This window comes from Lathyrus oleraceus, chromosome 4 (genome assembly GCF_024323335.1).
Source record: "Lathyrus oleraceus cultivar Zhongwan6 chromosome 4, CAAS_Psat_ZW6_1.0, whole genome shotgun sequence".
Classification (NCBI taxonomy): domain Eukaryota; kingdom Viridiplantae; phylum Streptophyta; class Magnoliopsida; order Fabales; family Fabaceae; genus Lathyrus; species Lathyrus oleraceus.
The window spans coordinates 247,702,063-247,718,874 of NC_066582.1; the positions used below are offsets into that span (position 1 = coordinate 247,702,063).

At 32.6% G+C, this 16,812-nt stretch overlaps 2 protein-coding genes across 3 annotated transcripts; one reads left to right on the plus strand and one right to left on the minus strand.

The window, feature by feature from the left end:
* Nucleotides 1-2,252: 2,252 nt before the first annotated feature.
* LOC127074875 (actin-related protein 2/3 complex subunit 2A) lies at nucleotides 2,253-12,146 on the plus strand. The gene is made up of 10 exons (XM_051016285.1): nucleotides 2,253-2,474; nucleotides 2,682-2,748; nucleotides 2,995-3,202; nucleotides 4,536-4,705; nucleotides 7,301-7,378; nucleotides 7,545-7,677; nucleotides 7,762-7,853; nucleotides 8,538-8,594; nucleotides 11,437-11,508; nucleotides 11,627-12,146. The coding sequence occupies exons 1-10, from the start codon at nucleotides 2,413-2,415 to the stop codon at nucleotides 11,660-11,662; spliced, it is 975 nt and encodes a 324-aa protein (XP_050872242.1). The 5' UTR covers nucleotides 2,253-2,412; the 3' UTR covers nucleotides 11,663-12,146.
* A 1,488-nt stretch (nucleotides 12,147-13,634) lies between these two features.
* LOC127074876 (uncharacterized) lies at nucleotides 13,635-15,749 on the minus strand. 2 transcript variants are annotated; one of them, XM_051016286.1, is made up of 5 exons: nucleotides 15,588-15,742; nucleotides 14,888-15,202; nucleotides 14,440-14,803; nucleotides 14,265-14,342; nucleotides 13,635-14,069 (listed from the first exon to the last, which is right to left on the minus strand). In XM_051016286.1, the coding sequence occupies exons 2-5, from the start codon at nucleotides 15,133-15,135 to the stop codon at nucleotides 14,013-14,015; spliced, it is 747 nt and encodes a 248-aa protein (XP_050872243.1). In that variant the 5' UTR covers nucleotides 15,136-15,202; nucleotides 15,588-15,742; the 3' UTR covers nucleotides 13,635-14,012. The 2 variants fall into 2 exon arrangements, with proteins under 2 accessions (XP_050872243.1, XP_050872244.1); XM_051016287.1 differs by lacking the exon at nucleotides 14,888-15,202 and having other exon boundaries at nucleotides 15,588-15,749.
* Nucleotides 15,750-16,812: the final 1,063 nt, after the last annotated feature.

The following is a 16,812-nucleotide window of genomic DNA, read 5'->3' on the forward strand; positions in this document are numbered from 1 at the left end:
AATTTGACTTATCTAATTGATTAGGTCCTTTGTCTAATCAATTAGATTAGTTCAAAAATACGCCCAAGCAATTCAGACAGCACCTTAATGATGTACATCTGCTACGTATAGTTTCCTTTCTTTTATGGAACTTACAAACGATTATTAGGTTGTTACAAAATGCGTTAAATGCAATTTCTTTTTTGAGCCAACCTCAGGCCTATAAATAGATGTTTCATTTCTCGTTACAAATCATCCAGAATTGTGTTTTGACACTTTTATCTCTCTCTCTCTCTCTCAAAACATTTCTTAGACTTTCTCTCACTATGTTTTTAGTATAAATGCTTTTGTGAGAAAAGTTCCTTTTGTGAGTGAGATTATTTTGTAATTCTAGAATGAGTAAAATTATAAAATTCACCAAGGGAACCTTTTGTATATACCTTGGTTGAATATTGTCCAATTAGGGATTTGTTTGGGATTGAGTATGTCAGTCCTAGTTTAGGTTGAAGATTATCATGTGATAAAATCTCTTAGGTTTTAGGTGAGCTTGTTATTAAAACCAAGATGAGTTAGAGCTCAACCCAATACTTTAAAGCTTTACAGGTTTGAGATCAATCATATGTTAAAATCTCACATGTTTTTGGTTAGCCCGGTCAAAACCAAGGTATTAAGCTCATATGTTATGGAACTTGAAGACTAACCGCTCCAAGGTCCTTGTTTGTGAAAAAAAGATTAACCACTTCAATCCACCGTTTGGGAAGGAAGATTGACTCCTTCACTCTTAAACTTATTATGAAGAAAAGACGCAAATGCACATATCCATCGTCTTGTATATTGTGATTGAAGATCAATCACCATTTCCTTATATAAGTGGATTCATGATTATTTCCTACTAAAAGCTCTCAATGTTTAATGGAAACTCTCAAGATCAATTATTGGAGAGAAAAGTGAGTTCTTTTGTATTGCCCGAACCTCTATAATTTTTGGTGTTTCTTTTTCCCCTTAACTCCTTTTATTTCCGCAAGTTATTTTTTGTATTTCATTTTCCACTGCTTAGTTTTTCAAAAATCTCTTTAAAATATGATTTTATTTTCAAAAAGTTTTAAAAATCACATTTTTCCAAATCACACAATTCACCCCTCTTATGTATGAAGTCTCATGTACAATAATTACAACCAAAGAAGCAAAATTAACTATTTATGTGGCTTGCTTCCGTATATATGTGGCTTGCTTACATATATGTCAATTTATGTATGAGTTGGATAGTCTCCCTTAAATGAAATAATCCATTTATTAGTGTCAGAGTCACTTATTTTAAGAAGGTTTCGGTGGCATCAATGAATCTCTCATAGTTTTAACATTATCTCAGTTTTGTAATTTTAAGTATTATGTTAACCTTTTGCAGGTGCCAGAGTATTTGCTCACCTCACTAATTGTGTTATGAGTGAATAAGGAATAAGGTAGAAACTCCATACTATAAATTGCCACAGAGATAACAAGCAAATCATTTTCAACTACATGGACGATGACACCTCCTCACACCTCATATGCAACCATTTCTCCGCAGTCATGGATAGAACAACTATTTTCCATTACAACAACTATAGAAATGACAAGAATTTTATGTTATTTTAAGAAGGTTAATTTGTAACCGCCGCAGTCTAACGCGTTTTTTGTAATCAATTATGCTAGTGACGTTAATTGATATGGCATGACACATCGACATATTTGTCACGCTGTGACTGTCATAAATACACTTAGTAAAAAAAACGTTCATGTGACTTGCCTCGTCAGTTTCTGTTAGCCGACGTTGACATGAGAAACCAAAAAAATAAACGAAAAATATTTTTAAAGTTTTTTTTTAAAACTAAAAGTAAAATAATAAGAGATTAATTGTTATGCACTGTCAGTGTAAAAAGTTTTATACTGTCAATTCATCACAATCATCCATTTGTATTATTTTGTAAGTGGTTAAAATAAAAGTCAAACATTTTAAATAAATCAATGGTTGTGATTAACTAACCGCATATAAAATCTTTACAATGTCGGTGTATATATCAATTAAATTCAAATAATAAATATTTAGAAAGATTAAAAATGATATTTAATCGAAATTGTCATTAGAATTTATCCCTATTTGTTGGAGAGATATTTTTATAATTGGGGAGGGGATATAAGTAATTTCCAATTTATAATTCTTTTTATAATAAAAAGATTAATATTTCTAAATTAAAAATTGGTTCATCTTGTCCAAAAAAAAAAAATAAGGTCAATTTTGATTTTGATTGTAAACAAACAATCAATCACAATCTCCGAGTCCAAGAAAAGAATCAGTCTGGATCTGACAGTAATACATAATCATCATCATCATCTTGCGCGAAGCAACGCAGCGAGAGAGTAAACTGGAAAGGATAGGTTAGTTAGGGATCATCGATGATACTCCTGCAGTCCCATTCAAGATTCCTGCTTCAAACTTTGTTGAATCGCCTTCAAAAGTACACTCTTCTTCTTTCTTACTTTTTTTCCCATTCTTTCATTCAATGCCTTCATACCTAACAAACCAACCAATCTCCTGAAACGCCTGCGTTTTGAGGCCTTCAAACACTCTCCAATGCTTTTCTACTTCTTCTACTACTGCATACTTTAATTTCACCACTTAATTTCTTATGCTTTGTAATTAATCATCTTAATATCTGTTTCAGTATTGAAAAAGGTGTTGAACTCGATCATCACTGGGTTGAATTTGATGATGTTCGATATCATATCCAGGTAACCATTTTTGGTGTTTGGTCTTTAATTCAGTTTTTATGCTATAATCGCTTATCATAGAAGTGCTTATGTATAAGCTATGGAAATAAACTGAAAACAATTTATGTTTTGATAAGTACTTATATCAATAGATAAGTTCAAACAAGCCAACCTAAACATTTTCAAAATGATACCAATAGATAGGTTTCTTGAATTTGACAGTTGTGGGTTTTTGCATATATTTGATCAAGCAAAAAATAACTGTAGGTGTCAATGAAGAATCCTCATATTTTCTTGCTATCAGTATCGTTGCCTACTCCATCTTCAGAAACTATATTTGTATCTGGACTACCTTTTGGAGCCATTGAAGCAATAAAAGCTGCATATGGTAGTCTTGTGCAAATTCTTGATCCTCCCAGGGATGGCTTTAACCTCACCTTGAAGATAAATCTGTCAAAGGTTCCTGCAAATCAAGGTACAGCGGGGTTTATGTATAGGATGTTATTGTAACTTTGCATTTCCCTTGCTAGGAGAAGCTTTTTTTTTTTTGTTTTAAATTGAGTTTATCAGTTTCTGTGTTTTCTATGCGTTAAAACTATTGAGTAGTATTGCATTTTCACTACCACAGTAAATTATTTTCACCTGTTTTTTGCTTCAGGAATTTATATTGGCTGTAGATATTTGATAGTATTTCAATGTAAACTTGTAATTGAAGAACTTGGTTGGTATTCCCGATTTTCAAATTTGATGTGGCTATGAGCCTGAATCTGTAGGTTGATATATAATTAATGATATATAATTTATGGTATATTGGCATGCATGATTTTCACATGCTTTGGATTGTCCATATCTTTTTTCTGTGTGGTTTACAGTAATGTTGTTTGATGTGTAACCCAAAGGAGGACAATGGTTCTTGATGGGAATAGAAGTAAAGATTAATAACTAATTCAAGTTTCTGTATGTGCGCGTGCCCTCTAAAGTTCTCTCAACATTTCTCAGTAAGTAGGCTGTTTTCCACCTGGTTTGCCACTTAGTCCAACAGTTCTGCATCTGAACCACCATCAAAGGGAGTCATCGGTCGGTCGAGAATTTGTCAATCAGCAAACTTCTCGTGCACCACATTGCGCCAATTCCTCTATTGGCACGTGGTGTTCTCGTGTCACTTGCCGTGTATCTATTCACCATAAAACCAGAAGCATTCTACATGATAGCCTGTCATGCTTTCGTTCCAGCAGTCAGTTGTCTCCATCTCCAGTTTGTTTTAAGGCATTTGTCCTCTCAGCGACTAATTTGGTTTATGAAGATGGTTTCTGAAGTTACCTCCCAAATTTCTCTGGGAAGTCAGAAACCTACATACGAACTTTCTTTCTCTATTTGTGGAACCCTAATTACTGTAGAAAAGCTAAATGGAAATAGCTATTTAGCTTGGTCTGCTTCCTTGTAACTCTGGTTTCTTGGCCAAGGTTTCTATGATTACTTGGAGAAAACTTTTAATGAGATTTTAGTTGAGAATTATAGTCAATGGGATAAACTTGATTATGAACTCTGTGCTTTGCTGTAAAGAGTTCTTGAACTAAATATTTTGGCAAATTTCAAAAATTTTAAGACCTATCATACTTTTTTTAAGAAGGCTCAACATGTTTTTCTAATAACATCCAAATGCTCAAATTGTTTTTATCTTCTAGGAACTGTTTTTTTCATATTGGTTTGTCACTCCATCATTGGTTTTATTTAAGAGTAATTTCTAGGTTATATCATTTAGTTGTTAATGCTATTCTTTGACAGTTGGCGATGTTGATCTTGTGCAGAGCAAAGACAAGCACTTTTAGTTAAAGTTGCATCAATAAGGGAGGTTGTTCTTGGTGCACCACTAAGAGTAATTTTAAAACACCTTGCTTCAAGGACTGTTGCTCCGGATATGGATCCACTTGTCGCTCTTGTTCATCGGCCAAAGGAGTCTTTTTTTGTTTTTCCTCAGGTATGACTGTGGACGCAACTTTCTGTTACCCAAAACCTTCATTGTTGCTTGGGATATTTTATTCACAATTTTTTTGATAGTAGTTCAGTAATCCTTAACAATCCTAGATGCAGGATTGGTTTACTTTTAGCTTTCATATTGTTCTATGTCAGGTTTATTTATACTCCCTCCGTCCCAATTTATAAGCAAAAGAAACTCAATTTCTCTGTCCCAAATTATAAGCAAAAAATATAAACTTCTATTCTATTTCATCATTTTCTTCCAATAATGTATCTTTTTAAAGGTGAACTTAAATGTGAATTGCATTTAATTTGCTCTCTCACATTTTCTCCATAACCATTAACAAGTGAAAATTATTTTTACATCTTCCCATGAAACTTATTCCAAGGAAAATACAAAAAAGTCATACTCCAAATTATTATGTTTTAGTTTTCTTAATAAATGTGAATTTATTTAGTTTTTGCTGGGGTGGGGGTAGTACAATATAAGGGAGCTTTAACAACAGAGAGGTGGTCCTGGAGTAAGAACAAAATCTGAGAAAGAAAGATAGAGATAATGTTAACAGAGTTAACAGAAAAACCCTCTGAGCAGACCGTTTATGAGCATAACATCATAATTGAACAATAATTGAACAATTAATGCCAAAAGGGAATAAAATATTGAACATTTGATATCCTAGCTCATTTTTGTCAAAAACTGTTCACATGCCTTTATTGCCAAAAGCTAAGCCGAAGGAGAACAGGTTCCTTCACACTCTATGAGTGTTAGTATAGAAGAATAGAAAAGAAGTAAAATAGGCTGAGGGGATTAGTTATATAAATAAATGGGGATGGAAAGACGGAGGAGATCGTTATGTACATTTGACAGTTGTATATGAAAGGAAAATCTTTGGGGAGAGTTCTATTCTCCACTTTATGATCAATTTTCAATAATGCATTTCTACGCTTTTGATTCTTTCATTTCAATTTCTTTGAGTTCTTAACAAATTGGTCCAACCTGTTGGATCTTTCACCGGAGTAAAAATAATTGAAGGAACCGAAAAAATGATGAAGGGACCAGTGATAAATTATGAAAGCCGAATACGTAGTACAAAAAACAAACACAATACAAAACAGATACGATGATACAATAAATTTTTGAAATTCAAGATACGATGCGGCCCGGATACATTTACAAAATTCTATAGGAAAACTTATGTAGATGCAGTATACTTGTAAAAAAAGAAACATTGACGGTTCTTCATTAATATATAACTACACTGATCACAAATTACTAAAAAGATACTAGCAATGATAATAAAAGTAATATAACTTTTGTCTTTATCATTAATAAAAGTAATATAATCTATATGTTAGGATATCAACAAAAACATCAATAGTAGAACTCAAAGCAAGTCTCGGCCCTATACAGTAGCCAACAAGACAATGCTTAGTATGAAGCACTTGAAAAATAGTCCACGGTATGTCATCAAGCAGCAGCCCTTGATTATTAAAAAATATGAAGGGTTGAGATTAAATACTGGCATTCGATTACCACCGAATGTGATATGGCACTGGCAGTATGCTCGGTGGAAGTTGATGCTCTGTTTCACCATGTTGTGCTCCTTAGCAACGGTTTCATGAGCAGACAAGGGTTCATGACAACTGTACAAAATAAGACAGTGACGACTTCTATGCGAGAATATTGATGCGGTTGTTATCTGCTTCTCTTCCGGTCTTCACTCCATATCAAAGGAAGATCATGTGCCTCACTTCCAATTCCACTCCCAACTAATGATTCAATTTCCACCGGGAAAAGGAAGAGAAATGTATGACGTTTTCTCACAGTTAACATATTTCTTATTTAGAACTGGTAACCGATTCAAAGAGGATCATGATTGGGGTTTTAGAGTATATTGCTTTCTGTTTCTATCTCTAATTCCACGTTATTTGTTCAATCTCAAAGTTTTGGTTCTTCATTTCGAAGTTAGTTAGACAACAAGTTTGCAGTACACAATAGTAACAACGGCAAGGAAGTGTAGGAATGCTCACTCAGTTGCATTGAAGACACCGTTTTGGTATGAGAAATAGAAATGAAGCATGTAGTAGCAAGCAGATGGTCGGAGGAGTTGTAGAGTAACATGAAATAACGAAAAGTAACTTGTTACTTCACCCGCTTATTGATGCACTACTTCTAAACTAGAGCACAGTTTATGGCACCTGGTAGCCAACAATTCAAAAGCATCTTTACTAAATTAACAATGTATGTGCTTTACATCAAATAGAGTAAAAGGCCCAATCTAACCCCACATTCGGTGTTGTGCCAAAGAAACTTCCTTAATCAATTAAGCATGTAGTATAGCTATTAAGGCGACCGTTCTATTTGTGTGGTCTTACTTAATCTAACCTGCGACATAGATGCTATTAGTTGGGAAATAACGAAAAATGCAAAATAACCTGACACATTTCTTTTATTTGAAACTGTACAAATCTTGTTCTCTGGTTTTGATTGTATTGTGTTTCAAAGTTTAAGTTGTCACATTGCCTTGACAAGATTGACAATTGATAGGAAAGCATCCCTTAGGGTTAGTTGATGAAATAGTTTTGTTTTTGACAGGCTGATAAGGTGACTGTGATGTATCCTATGAGATTCAATGATTCAATAGACACGGTTCTTGCAACTTCCTTTTTGCAGGTATGGTTGCTTAGGTAATTTCTTTTTTGTAAGGGTCACAGGATTGAAAATAGCATGGGGAGGGTTGTACATTTTTGTTGCATCTTGCATACCATTCTTGTGTGGTGCTTTTCTCCTTGTTTGGGTGGTTTGATGGTTTCAACTTTCAAGTTTTATTATAATTTAGGAATTTGTCGAAGCCAGGCGTACAGCTGGACTTAATAATACCCCTCCTTGTTCATGGTCTCATACTCCTCCACCGGAACTGAAAGAAGTATCTCCTGATGCATTATCTGCAAATGCAGGATTTGTATCATTTGGTTAGTGTACAGATAAATTGTCACAATGTTTGTCTTATTTCTTTTTTCTAGTATCACTGCAACACAATGTATTCAACTCTGCAGTTATCTTCCCTCGTCACGTTGAAGGCCAGAAATTGGATCGGACAGTATGGAGTCTATCAACTTTTCATGCCTATGTTAGTTATCATGTCAAGGTTGGGGTTTTATTTGTACTAATATTCTTCACTTGCGTGCATAAATATGATATCACATCACATGTTAAAGTATTGAGTCACTACAATTTACATAGCTTGATTTGGTGTCAATGTCATATATTACCATCTTTATACTTTTACATGTTATTTATGATAATTTTACTATAGCATTAACAATACAAGTTTTACACATGTTGAATCATATCTCACAGTGATGGCACATAATGTTTGTTTCTAAAATATCTTTACAAATTTTTACATTAAAAGATATGATTGGATGTCCGTGTATAATGTTTAGATATAAATATTATATTCAAATTTGAGATTATTGTTTTGTTTTTTTTACAAAAAAAGATCTGTAGAACATTTTATGGATATTTTAAATTATTTAGAGTATCATTTTTATTGAGAAACCAAAGAAGCACTGGCAGAATATGGGGGGAGAGAGTGTATTTTAGTATTGATCTCGTTGATATGTATTTGGACGTAAAAAGTTGTCTGTAAAACAGATGGAATGGAGGGAGTAATGCTAAAGGGAGGGATTATATAATGGAAAGGAATTGGATCTTTCTCAATATACCTTTATATGTTTGGCTGCCCTATGATGAATTTATTTTTATAATAAACCTGCGGTAAGAGATGTTTGATTCCAATCTCCATCACAATAATGCATATTTGTAACAGTGCTCAGAAGGATTTATGCATACTAGGATGCGTCGTCGTGTGGAGTCCTTGATTCAGGTAATCATGCATGTTATTTTACTAGTTCTATCAAACTTTTGTGGTAGCTCATATCAGTATTTTTTAAGGTACCTCACCCTAATTGTCGTCGTTACTGAATATACTTGATTATAAAAGAACACAGTTCATACTTGATATTATGTTATTGGTTCGCCACTTAGACTTGAAATCAATTAAAATTGATCTTATTGTTATTTGACGATAGAAAAACATATCCATGTACAACTTGTACATAAAAAAGGCATTCTGGAAAACTTTGGGTTGAAAGAGATCACAGCTGTGAATCTACTAAGGAGGCTAAATAACAGCATCAAGAAATAATAGGAAATAATGAAAGAATAAAAGAAAAAATTGAGATAATAAAATATAACAATCATTCCCCTTCTAACTAGTTGGAGCATATATGCCATATGCATGTGGCCCGGTCAGCTCATGTACGCCCCATTAAGTAGAGCACATATGTCATCAGTATCCAGCCTTTTACATATATACGCTATCCTAAAATGCTGCAATAATTTAGTGAAGATGTCTACTGGGTGATCATTGGAATACACCGAACAGTTATTGATGATGCCTCCAAGAATCATTTCTAAAATAAAAATGACAACCAACCTTTAGTTTACATTTTCCAATAACATGATAATCAACATCTATACTTGACTTTACCACAACCGGTTGGGTCTTACTTCTTCTCCATGAGATTAAAGTCCGTCCAGTTAGAATATAGTAACCGTAAGTAAACCTCCTATGACTAGCATCTTAATCTCAATTTGCATTTGAATATCCAACAATATCAGGGTGGTATTTTTCTGCATAAACCATCCCTATTTCCATGATCTCTTGATATACCTCAAGATTTTAACAACTTCGCAATGACTATCATATCACAAGAAGAAATGAGGAAATGAGTTGCTACATAAATGGGTAAATTTCTATCTAGTATGGTTATTGTGAGAGATAATTTAGTATTGCCACAAATCTTTAGTATCTGCCTGAGTTTGAATGTGTTGCTTCGTGGTTAGAAGAAGCTCCACATTTGTTCATCTAAAGATATGCTTAATAAATCATCCAAACCGTTGAATGACCCTACTAAAGTTTCCAAAGCAAGCACAAGGTGACTGTTTCAAACTCATAAAAAGACTTCGCAAGTTTACAAACATAAATAAAATTTCACTCTCCTTAAGCAACAAACCTTAGTGGTGGCACCATATCAATCTCCTCCAAGTCACCATGTAGAACGATATTTTTAATGTCTAGTTGGTACAATGGATAATGTTTACGACAACCATAGACACCCTAACCACAAATCATAATACCAGATGTAAGTTTGAGTATATCATTTTGCCACAAGGTGGGGTTTCAATGGGGGTTCACCTATCCATCAAGGGCTTTTCCAAAAAAGTAAAATTAAAATCCTGGGAGGGAAATTGTATTGCAAAACCAAAAACTAGTTCATTCCTCTTTTGTGATAGACACTACAGGAAATAGAACACCACTTCTCAATTCTCACCGTCGGAGTTCTGTCTCAAGTGGTATTACAGAAACAACGTTTCCACTTTGCTTGTTTATTGCTCATTTCTAGATATTTATTTGTTTAGTAAATAACCTGCAACCATTTGTATTTATTTTACTTATATTTTTCATTTGATTTTTGAATTATATTCTTTTCCTACAGATGTTTTATATTTGTTTGTCCTAAATTTTTTCTTTTATATTAACATACTTGTACTCGGTACCGTACACCCGTATTGATGAATAAAAAGTAACCACCCTAGATGGGATAGTGCTTCTTGAATAATTATAGGGACGTAATAGATTATATATAGCAGGTGCGAAGGTACAATGGCAAGGGAACATTCAATGATAACTCAAAAAATCATAAATGAAAAGGTGATTACCAATTACCTTAATGAAAAGCAAAAGGAATGTCTAAAGATGACTTGGGGAGGGCTGAAAGCAGGGGGGATAACCAGAGATAAAGCTAAATCGCCTAGATCAGTCGTACGGATTATTTGTGGGATCAGTTGATGCTGACATTCATAATAAGTAATACCAAACAACACACAGACGAACAATATTTTTTGGTTCATGAGAGTTACCTGAAGATTGTGGGGTAGTAAGATCAGTGAGTCGTGACTGATGACTCGAGGTAAAGGAATTGGCCAGGCCTAGAGGACGGGCATTGTTTCTACTAGTGATGCAAAATATGGCAAACCCTCAGATAACTCTTGACCCATGTATCGTAGGTGAATAACAAAGGTACCCTTTATGAACTCTAGGATAACCTAGAAAAACACGATCAATAGTGCTACCAAACAACTTATCACATTCAGTAGAGAGACCGTGAACAAAGCAAGGATAGCCAAAAACACATGGAGAAACAACATAGGGGTCATTTTGATGCAAAAGTGAGTGAGGAATCTCGTAGTCTAGAACCAAAGATAACATCCAGTTTATTAAGTATTTAGCACTAAGAACAATATCTACCAAACTTTCAAGGTGCCGTAAGTAGGGCAATTTCCTTTACTTTTTAAATATATGGTTCTAATATTGGCGTTTGTTTGTTGCCAAGGAATGCGTTTGTTTGTTGCCAAGGAATGCACCTAATTTGATTTAACTGGCAACTAAAAGCCCATCTACAATGTCTCAAATTATTTGTCATCCATTGAAGAGTTGATATAATATAAGTAAATTTATCATGTTGCATTGGCCAATGACAATCTCTGTGCTTCTGATCAGTTGCTTTTTGTCTGGTATAAGTGCATAGTGGTCATTTTCCCTTGAACGATTTGTTGATTTACTCAGTATAAGTCGTGTAATGAAACTTACACTTATTTTGTAGGCTCTGGATCGTGCTAAACCAGATCCTGAGAGTTCAAAGAAAACTTCACACAACAGATCCTTCCAACGGCTGGTTCGTTCTGTGCATGCTTAATGAGTTTTGTGATTGTTTTTAACTAGTAATTACTTGTTTTATATCTGTTTTATGATAATTTGCTCAAGTCTGAAAAAAAATCTATATTGAATTATAGAGCGTCAAGGATTCAAGAACCCACTCATTTTCATAAAGGTGAAACTTGATGAGAAAGTAAAGATGTTCGGCTTCTTTGGCCTACACAATCACCACCAAGGAATTGCTGGTGCATGTTTGCAGAATGTCCCACGTGCTTTGTAACTTGAAGATGCGATTCTTCTTTTGACCTCTACAAAGCTCAGCATCCAATGCAATGCTGGCTTACTCTTGCAGACCGTCCCAGGTGCCTGTAATTTATTCGTAGGAAAAAAAGATACTAATACAAGATAAATGTTCAATCAAATTAGTTATTAAAAAATGTACAATTGTTTATCATCCGAGGCATCCCCTTTTAGTGTAAATTTGTTAATTCAAGTTTGAACTTGCGAACGAGGTGGTATGGTTAGGCTGCTTTAGCATTTTGAGGGGTTTTAAGTTTAAATTTAAACAGATGTAAGAGCATGTAGCATGCTCTTGCAGGTTGCAGTTCAAATTCATTGTGTTTCCTAGTAAATTACCCATGAATTTTTTCCTCTCCATATGTATGTGTTATCAGAAGTAGAGCATTTTATTTGTTCATACCTGAAAAGATATATCTTAGGTACTTGGCATTGATGTTGGTAGAACAGTTGAAGCTTATACTTCCAAGAAACCAGCAGTTGAAGCTTTAATGCCATATTTCAAATGAGAGTTATCTTGCAACCACCTTTTTAGACTTATTGATAATGTTACTTTGTAATTGTATTTTGTTAGTTTTCTTTTAGATATATAACCCTCAATTTAAACAAAAATCCAACCAACTTTATTAAAGTTTGGTTGGCTTGAACATCTTTTTCCCCTTGGCTAGAAATTTAAACAAAAGGTAAATCTACAAAATGTTACTACAATTTCGAAATTACTTATAAAATATTATATTTTCATTAGACATCCATGTAAAATTAGGTTACACTAACAACCCATGTCCCCCTTTCTCTCATAATATTATCATTTAAAATATTTAAACATTTTTATGAATAAAATATTATAGGAAGTTTTAATAAAATATTTATATTTTGTCTAGTATATAGTTATTAAATTCTTCAATATATCACTTTTAGCATTAAAATTATATAATTAAATGAGTTAAATAATTGATCAAAAATAAGGTATCCACTAAAATGAATAAAAACAAGTGACTTCAATAGAGCGGACTAACATCTATTGAACCTGAAGGATTAAAGTAATAATAAGTAAAAATGTCTATGGTGATAAGTAGGGCTGAGAAAATTGAATTGAATCGAAATAAATTATAGTAATAATTTATTTGAATTGGACCGAACAATTTAATTTATTTTGAATCAAATTGAATTATAATTATTAATTTGGTATATTATTTTAAAATTTTGAATTTTAGAAGTTAAATTTTTTCAAACCGATATTAAATAGCTGAGTTGTTAATTTTTTTTAATTTTTTTATAGAAAAGTTAATTTTTTTTTAGTATTTCTATTTTTCAGTTTCGGTTAATTTCAATTTGGTTTAGTTTCAGATTCAGTTCTAGAATTATTTATGCAATATGATTTGGTTCATTAATTAAATATAACGGTTCGATTATTTTAATTTTGGTTTGATTAGGCGGTTTGGTTAAAACTAATTAATTTAATGGGGACTAGTAAAGTAAAAGAAAAGTATTATCAAATGAATTTTTCATTTTCTGTCGAACACATATATCGGCCTCTGGAATTAAGTCCACAAGATTGAGCAGAGACACACTAACAAGAAAAATTGAGTAAGCTGGAGCTACATAAACTATAAATCAATTTAAGAAATAGTAATTTATCGTCTCAATTTTAAATCTCAAAAGAAATATTATTTTGAATTAAAATTTAGAATTTTTTGGCATAAAAAATTACATTATTTAATTAAAAAAATTGAGGTTTGACGAAAATTACAATTTTAATTTAAAATAATTGAGAGATTAAAAATTTGATTTAAAAAAAATGTTTTCATAAATTTTACAAAATAGAGAATTGAATGTGCAATTTCGATATGCTGAGTAAAATGAATTTATAAATCCATACCACACTAAAATATTAAATTTCCACTGTTCCCTCTGCAGAGAATCCTTTTCCCCCTTCATACTGACATTCCCAAACAATAGGGTCCCACATATATGAATGAATTGGTCTTCAGAGCTTCAAATATAATCAAAATTTGAATAAAAAAAATAAAATAATAATCTCTATACAATACAGTAAAACCATACCATTTGTAATGAAGAGAAGGGACTCAATTAAATCTACTTTAACTAATGTCACACACTTTTTTGGTTCTGTTTTCTTAAAGAGAAAATTCAATTTTTGTTTTATGAGTTTTCACTTCTCACCAACCAAGCTTTGATTGAAAAATTAAATTATGTGCTTGCTTGTTACTCTGAGTCACTTTCCAAACTTTCCATTCCTTTCAACCCTCTGCTACACTTTTGCTGCATATTCAAGATAACACCATTTCAGTCTTTCATATTGCACACAACATCATAACAAAAAATAATATTAAGCAAATCTCAATTACCGTTGAATCAAGATCAAACGACCGGAATTACAAGTCTATGTATATTTTCCATTTGCATATTTTATAAAATGTCTGATCTCAATCCAACAATCATTTCTTATAATGTTACCTTCTTGACAGATTTCTTCTCCCTAACTTCATATCTACTCTTTGTTAGATCTGGTAGCCACATCCCAGGAAAACAACACTGTAATCATAATAATAATATTATCATAAGAAACCAATTTATCATTCATATAATAAAAGATTGAGAGTTTTTTTTATAGTGATAATAGTAGTAGTACCTGAAGAGTTCTATCAATGTTCTTTGCTCTCTTCTTCGGCCTTTGAGATATTTTCGTCCCTTTCATTGCAAGAAAATCATCTTCTTTCTCTTTTTTCGAAAGAGCAATGTATATCTTTGGCCATTCAATTCCCTTAACACTAACTTTCTCTCCTTTACTATCATCATGACAATTCAATCTCTCCCCGGCTTCTGTTGTTGAAGATCCATTTCGCTTCTTCTTATTACACTTTGCTCCTGAATTTGAAGAAGAAACTCTTCTGTTTCTGTTACTTCTTTCAATACATGAAACAGATGCTTTTTGTTCTGCAGATCTAGAAACAATTGAACTCATTCTTGAAGCTTCTGAAGAATCTTCCAAATTCCTGCTCATGTTCAAATGAAAGATGTTATGCTAACAATGCAAAGTAAGATTAGAAAAAGAATGAAAAAGTTGATTAATAATATACCTAGGGTTATTATCATGTTTTCTAACTCTAGCATTGGAGGTAGTAGAAGAAGAAACAAGAGGTGGTGGAGGAGGCATGGATGAAGAGGAAAACTTAGCATGAAAATGAACAGAAGATGATGAATCTTCAATGAGAGTTCTAGAAACTCTTGATCTCTTTCTTTTACCCCATTTCAACAACACATCACCACCACTTGGACTAGTGTTGTTGCTGTGACTTGTTTGAGGAGAAGAATCAAAAGGGGACATTTTGTTCTTGTTGTTGAAATGATTTAGATCTCTTTAAATATAACTTGTTTCCAATTCGAATCAAACCCTAAAAATACGTTGTAATCTTATTAGACTCGAGACATTAATCTCTGCAGATGAACGAACACGCAAAAATATCTTATCAACACTAAAATATTCCCACCCTATTACCATGTGCTACTACTCTATCATGTTCCCTTTTATTCTATTCCTTAAACTCATACCATGAAAAATTTAAAATTAAGAAGAAAAAAAAAAGATAAATTCAAGTTATATGTATGATCAGTAACATGGTAACAAACAGTCACAGCATCACTAAGAAATGAAATTGAGATAATGATTACATAAATTTCTACATGCATAACATAATAATACTAATAATTTTGTTTTGTGTAAAATTGATTTAACAAAAATGTAGAAGAAAAGAATGCAGAAAATTGAAAAGGAATAACCTCATGATTATGCTGGTTGCTGCTGTTGAAATGAAACAATTGTTTGTTGTTATGATTGAAAGTGCAGAAAATTGGGCTAACACGGTGTTTTCTGTACAAAAGGGTGCAGTGGATTAATGTGAGAGAATCGTTTGAGTTATTTCATTATTAATAATTTCTATCTTCAACTTCAACTTTAATCTGTTTTCTTACTCAATGTTAATACTTTTTTATCTAATTTTATATTAATCCTTTTTAATCTATAATGTGTGTATTTAACCAATTTATTATTAGGAGTAGTATTTTATTATTTTTAAAATTATTTTTGTGTGTGTGAAATCCATGTATATCTTTGTATTGAATACAATATATCTTTATATCAAATAAATTGATATTGATAAATCTATTCAATGTACAAGGCGAGAAAATAAAGTACTAGTCAATGGAAATATAAAACAGGTTTAACTGATATTTGAGATGTAAATGAGACCCCTTAGTTTTTGTTGTTGTGAAAACGATGCCGAAATTACAAAATATAATTGGTTTTTTGATCGGTAAGAAACCTAGAAGAATAAAAAAGAAGAAAACAATAAGAACACAATAAAATTGGTTATAAACTGGTATTCTTTACTTTCTCTTTGAAACAAGATTACAAGTGTTATAGAATAGCAAATGGTCTCTCTTATCCTAATTAGGATTTGCATTATTCAATGATGAGAGACTAGTATGCTATTTATAAGAAAACTAACATACTAAACTAATGGGCTTTTACGCACATACCCATTACACAAGTTAACTTAGAGAACAAGCTAACTTAAACAATTGAGCATAACAAACATGCCTAATTCGACATGCTAACAATCCTACATATTTCGACTACAACATGTGAACAGACTTCGACAACATGCTAAGGTCCCTTGTCGAATTTTCGAACCAAGAAACTACCCTTCGACCATACTAGAGTTCGATCCAATATCTCACAAATCTCCACCTTGGAACAAACTCTATAATATCAAGAGAGCAAACTAGCTTTTTTTCATGTAGCTTTATCAACTGCATACAGTGGAAAAACTTGCAACTTGGTAATGTCTTGGTGATCATATCAGCATCATTGTGATTTGTCGAAACCTTCAACACTTGGACTTCCCCACCCTCGATGTGTTTGATTCGCTAATGATAGGCTGAATTCTTCTACAGGTGTATAACACTTTGACTATCACATTTAAGAGTCATAACTCGACCTTGA

Coding starts and splice junctions, on each gene's coding strand:
- LOC127074876 (XM_051016286.1), bottom strand. CDS start 15,135: ATGTCCCCTTTTGATTCTTCTCCTCAAACAAGTCACAGCAACAACACT. Junction 14,343..14,439: donor ACATTGATAGAACTCTTCAG/GTACTACTACTA, acceptor TTATGATTACAG/TGTTGTTTTCCTGGGATGTG. Junction 14,070..14,264: donor AGAAGAAATCTGTCAAGAAG/GTAACATTATAA, acceptor TTGAATATGCAG/CAAAAGTGTAGCAGAGGGTT.
- LOC127074875 (XM_051016285.1), top strand. CDS start 2,413: ATGATACTCCTGCAGTCCCATTCAAGATTCCTGCTTCAAACTTTGTTG. Junction 2,475..2,681: donor TTGTTGAATCGCCTTCAAAA/GTACACTCTTCT, acceptor TATCTGTTTCAG/TATTGAAAAAGGTGTTGAAC. Junction 2,749..2,994: donor ATGTTCGATATCATATCCAG/GTAACCATTTTT, acceptor AAATAACTGTAG/GTGTCAATGAAGAATCCTCA.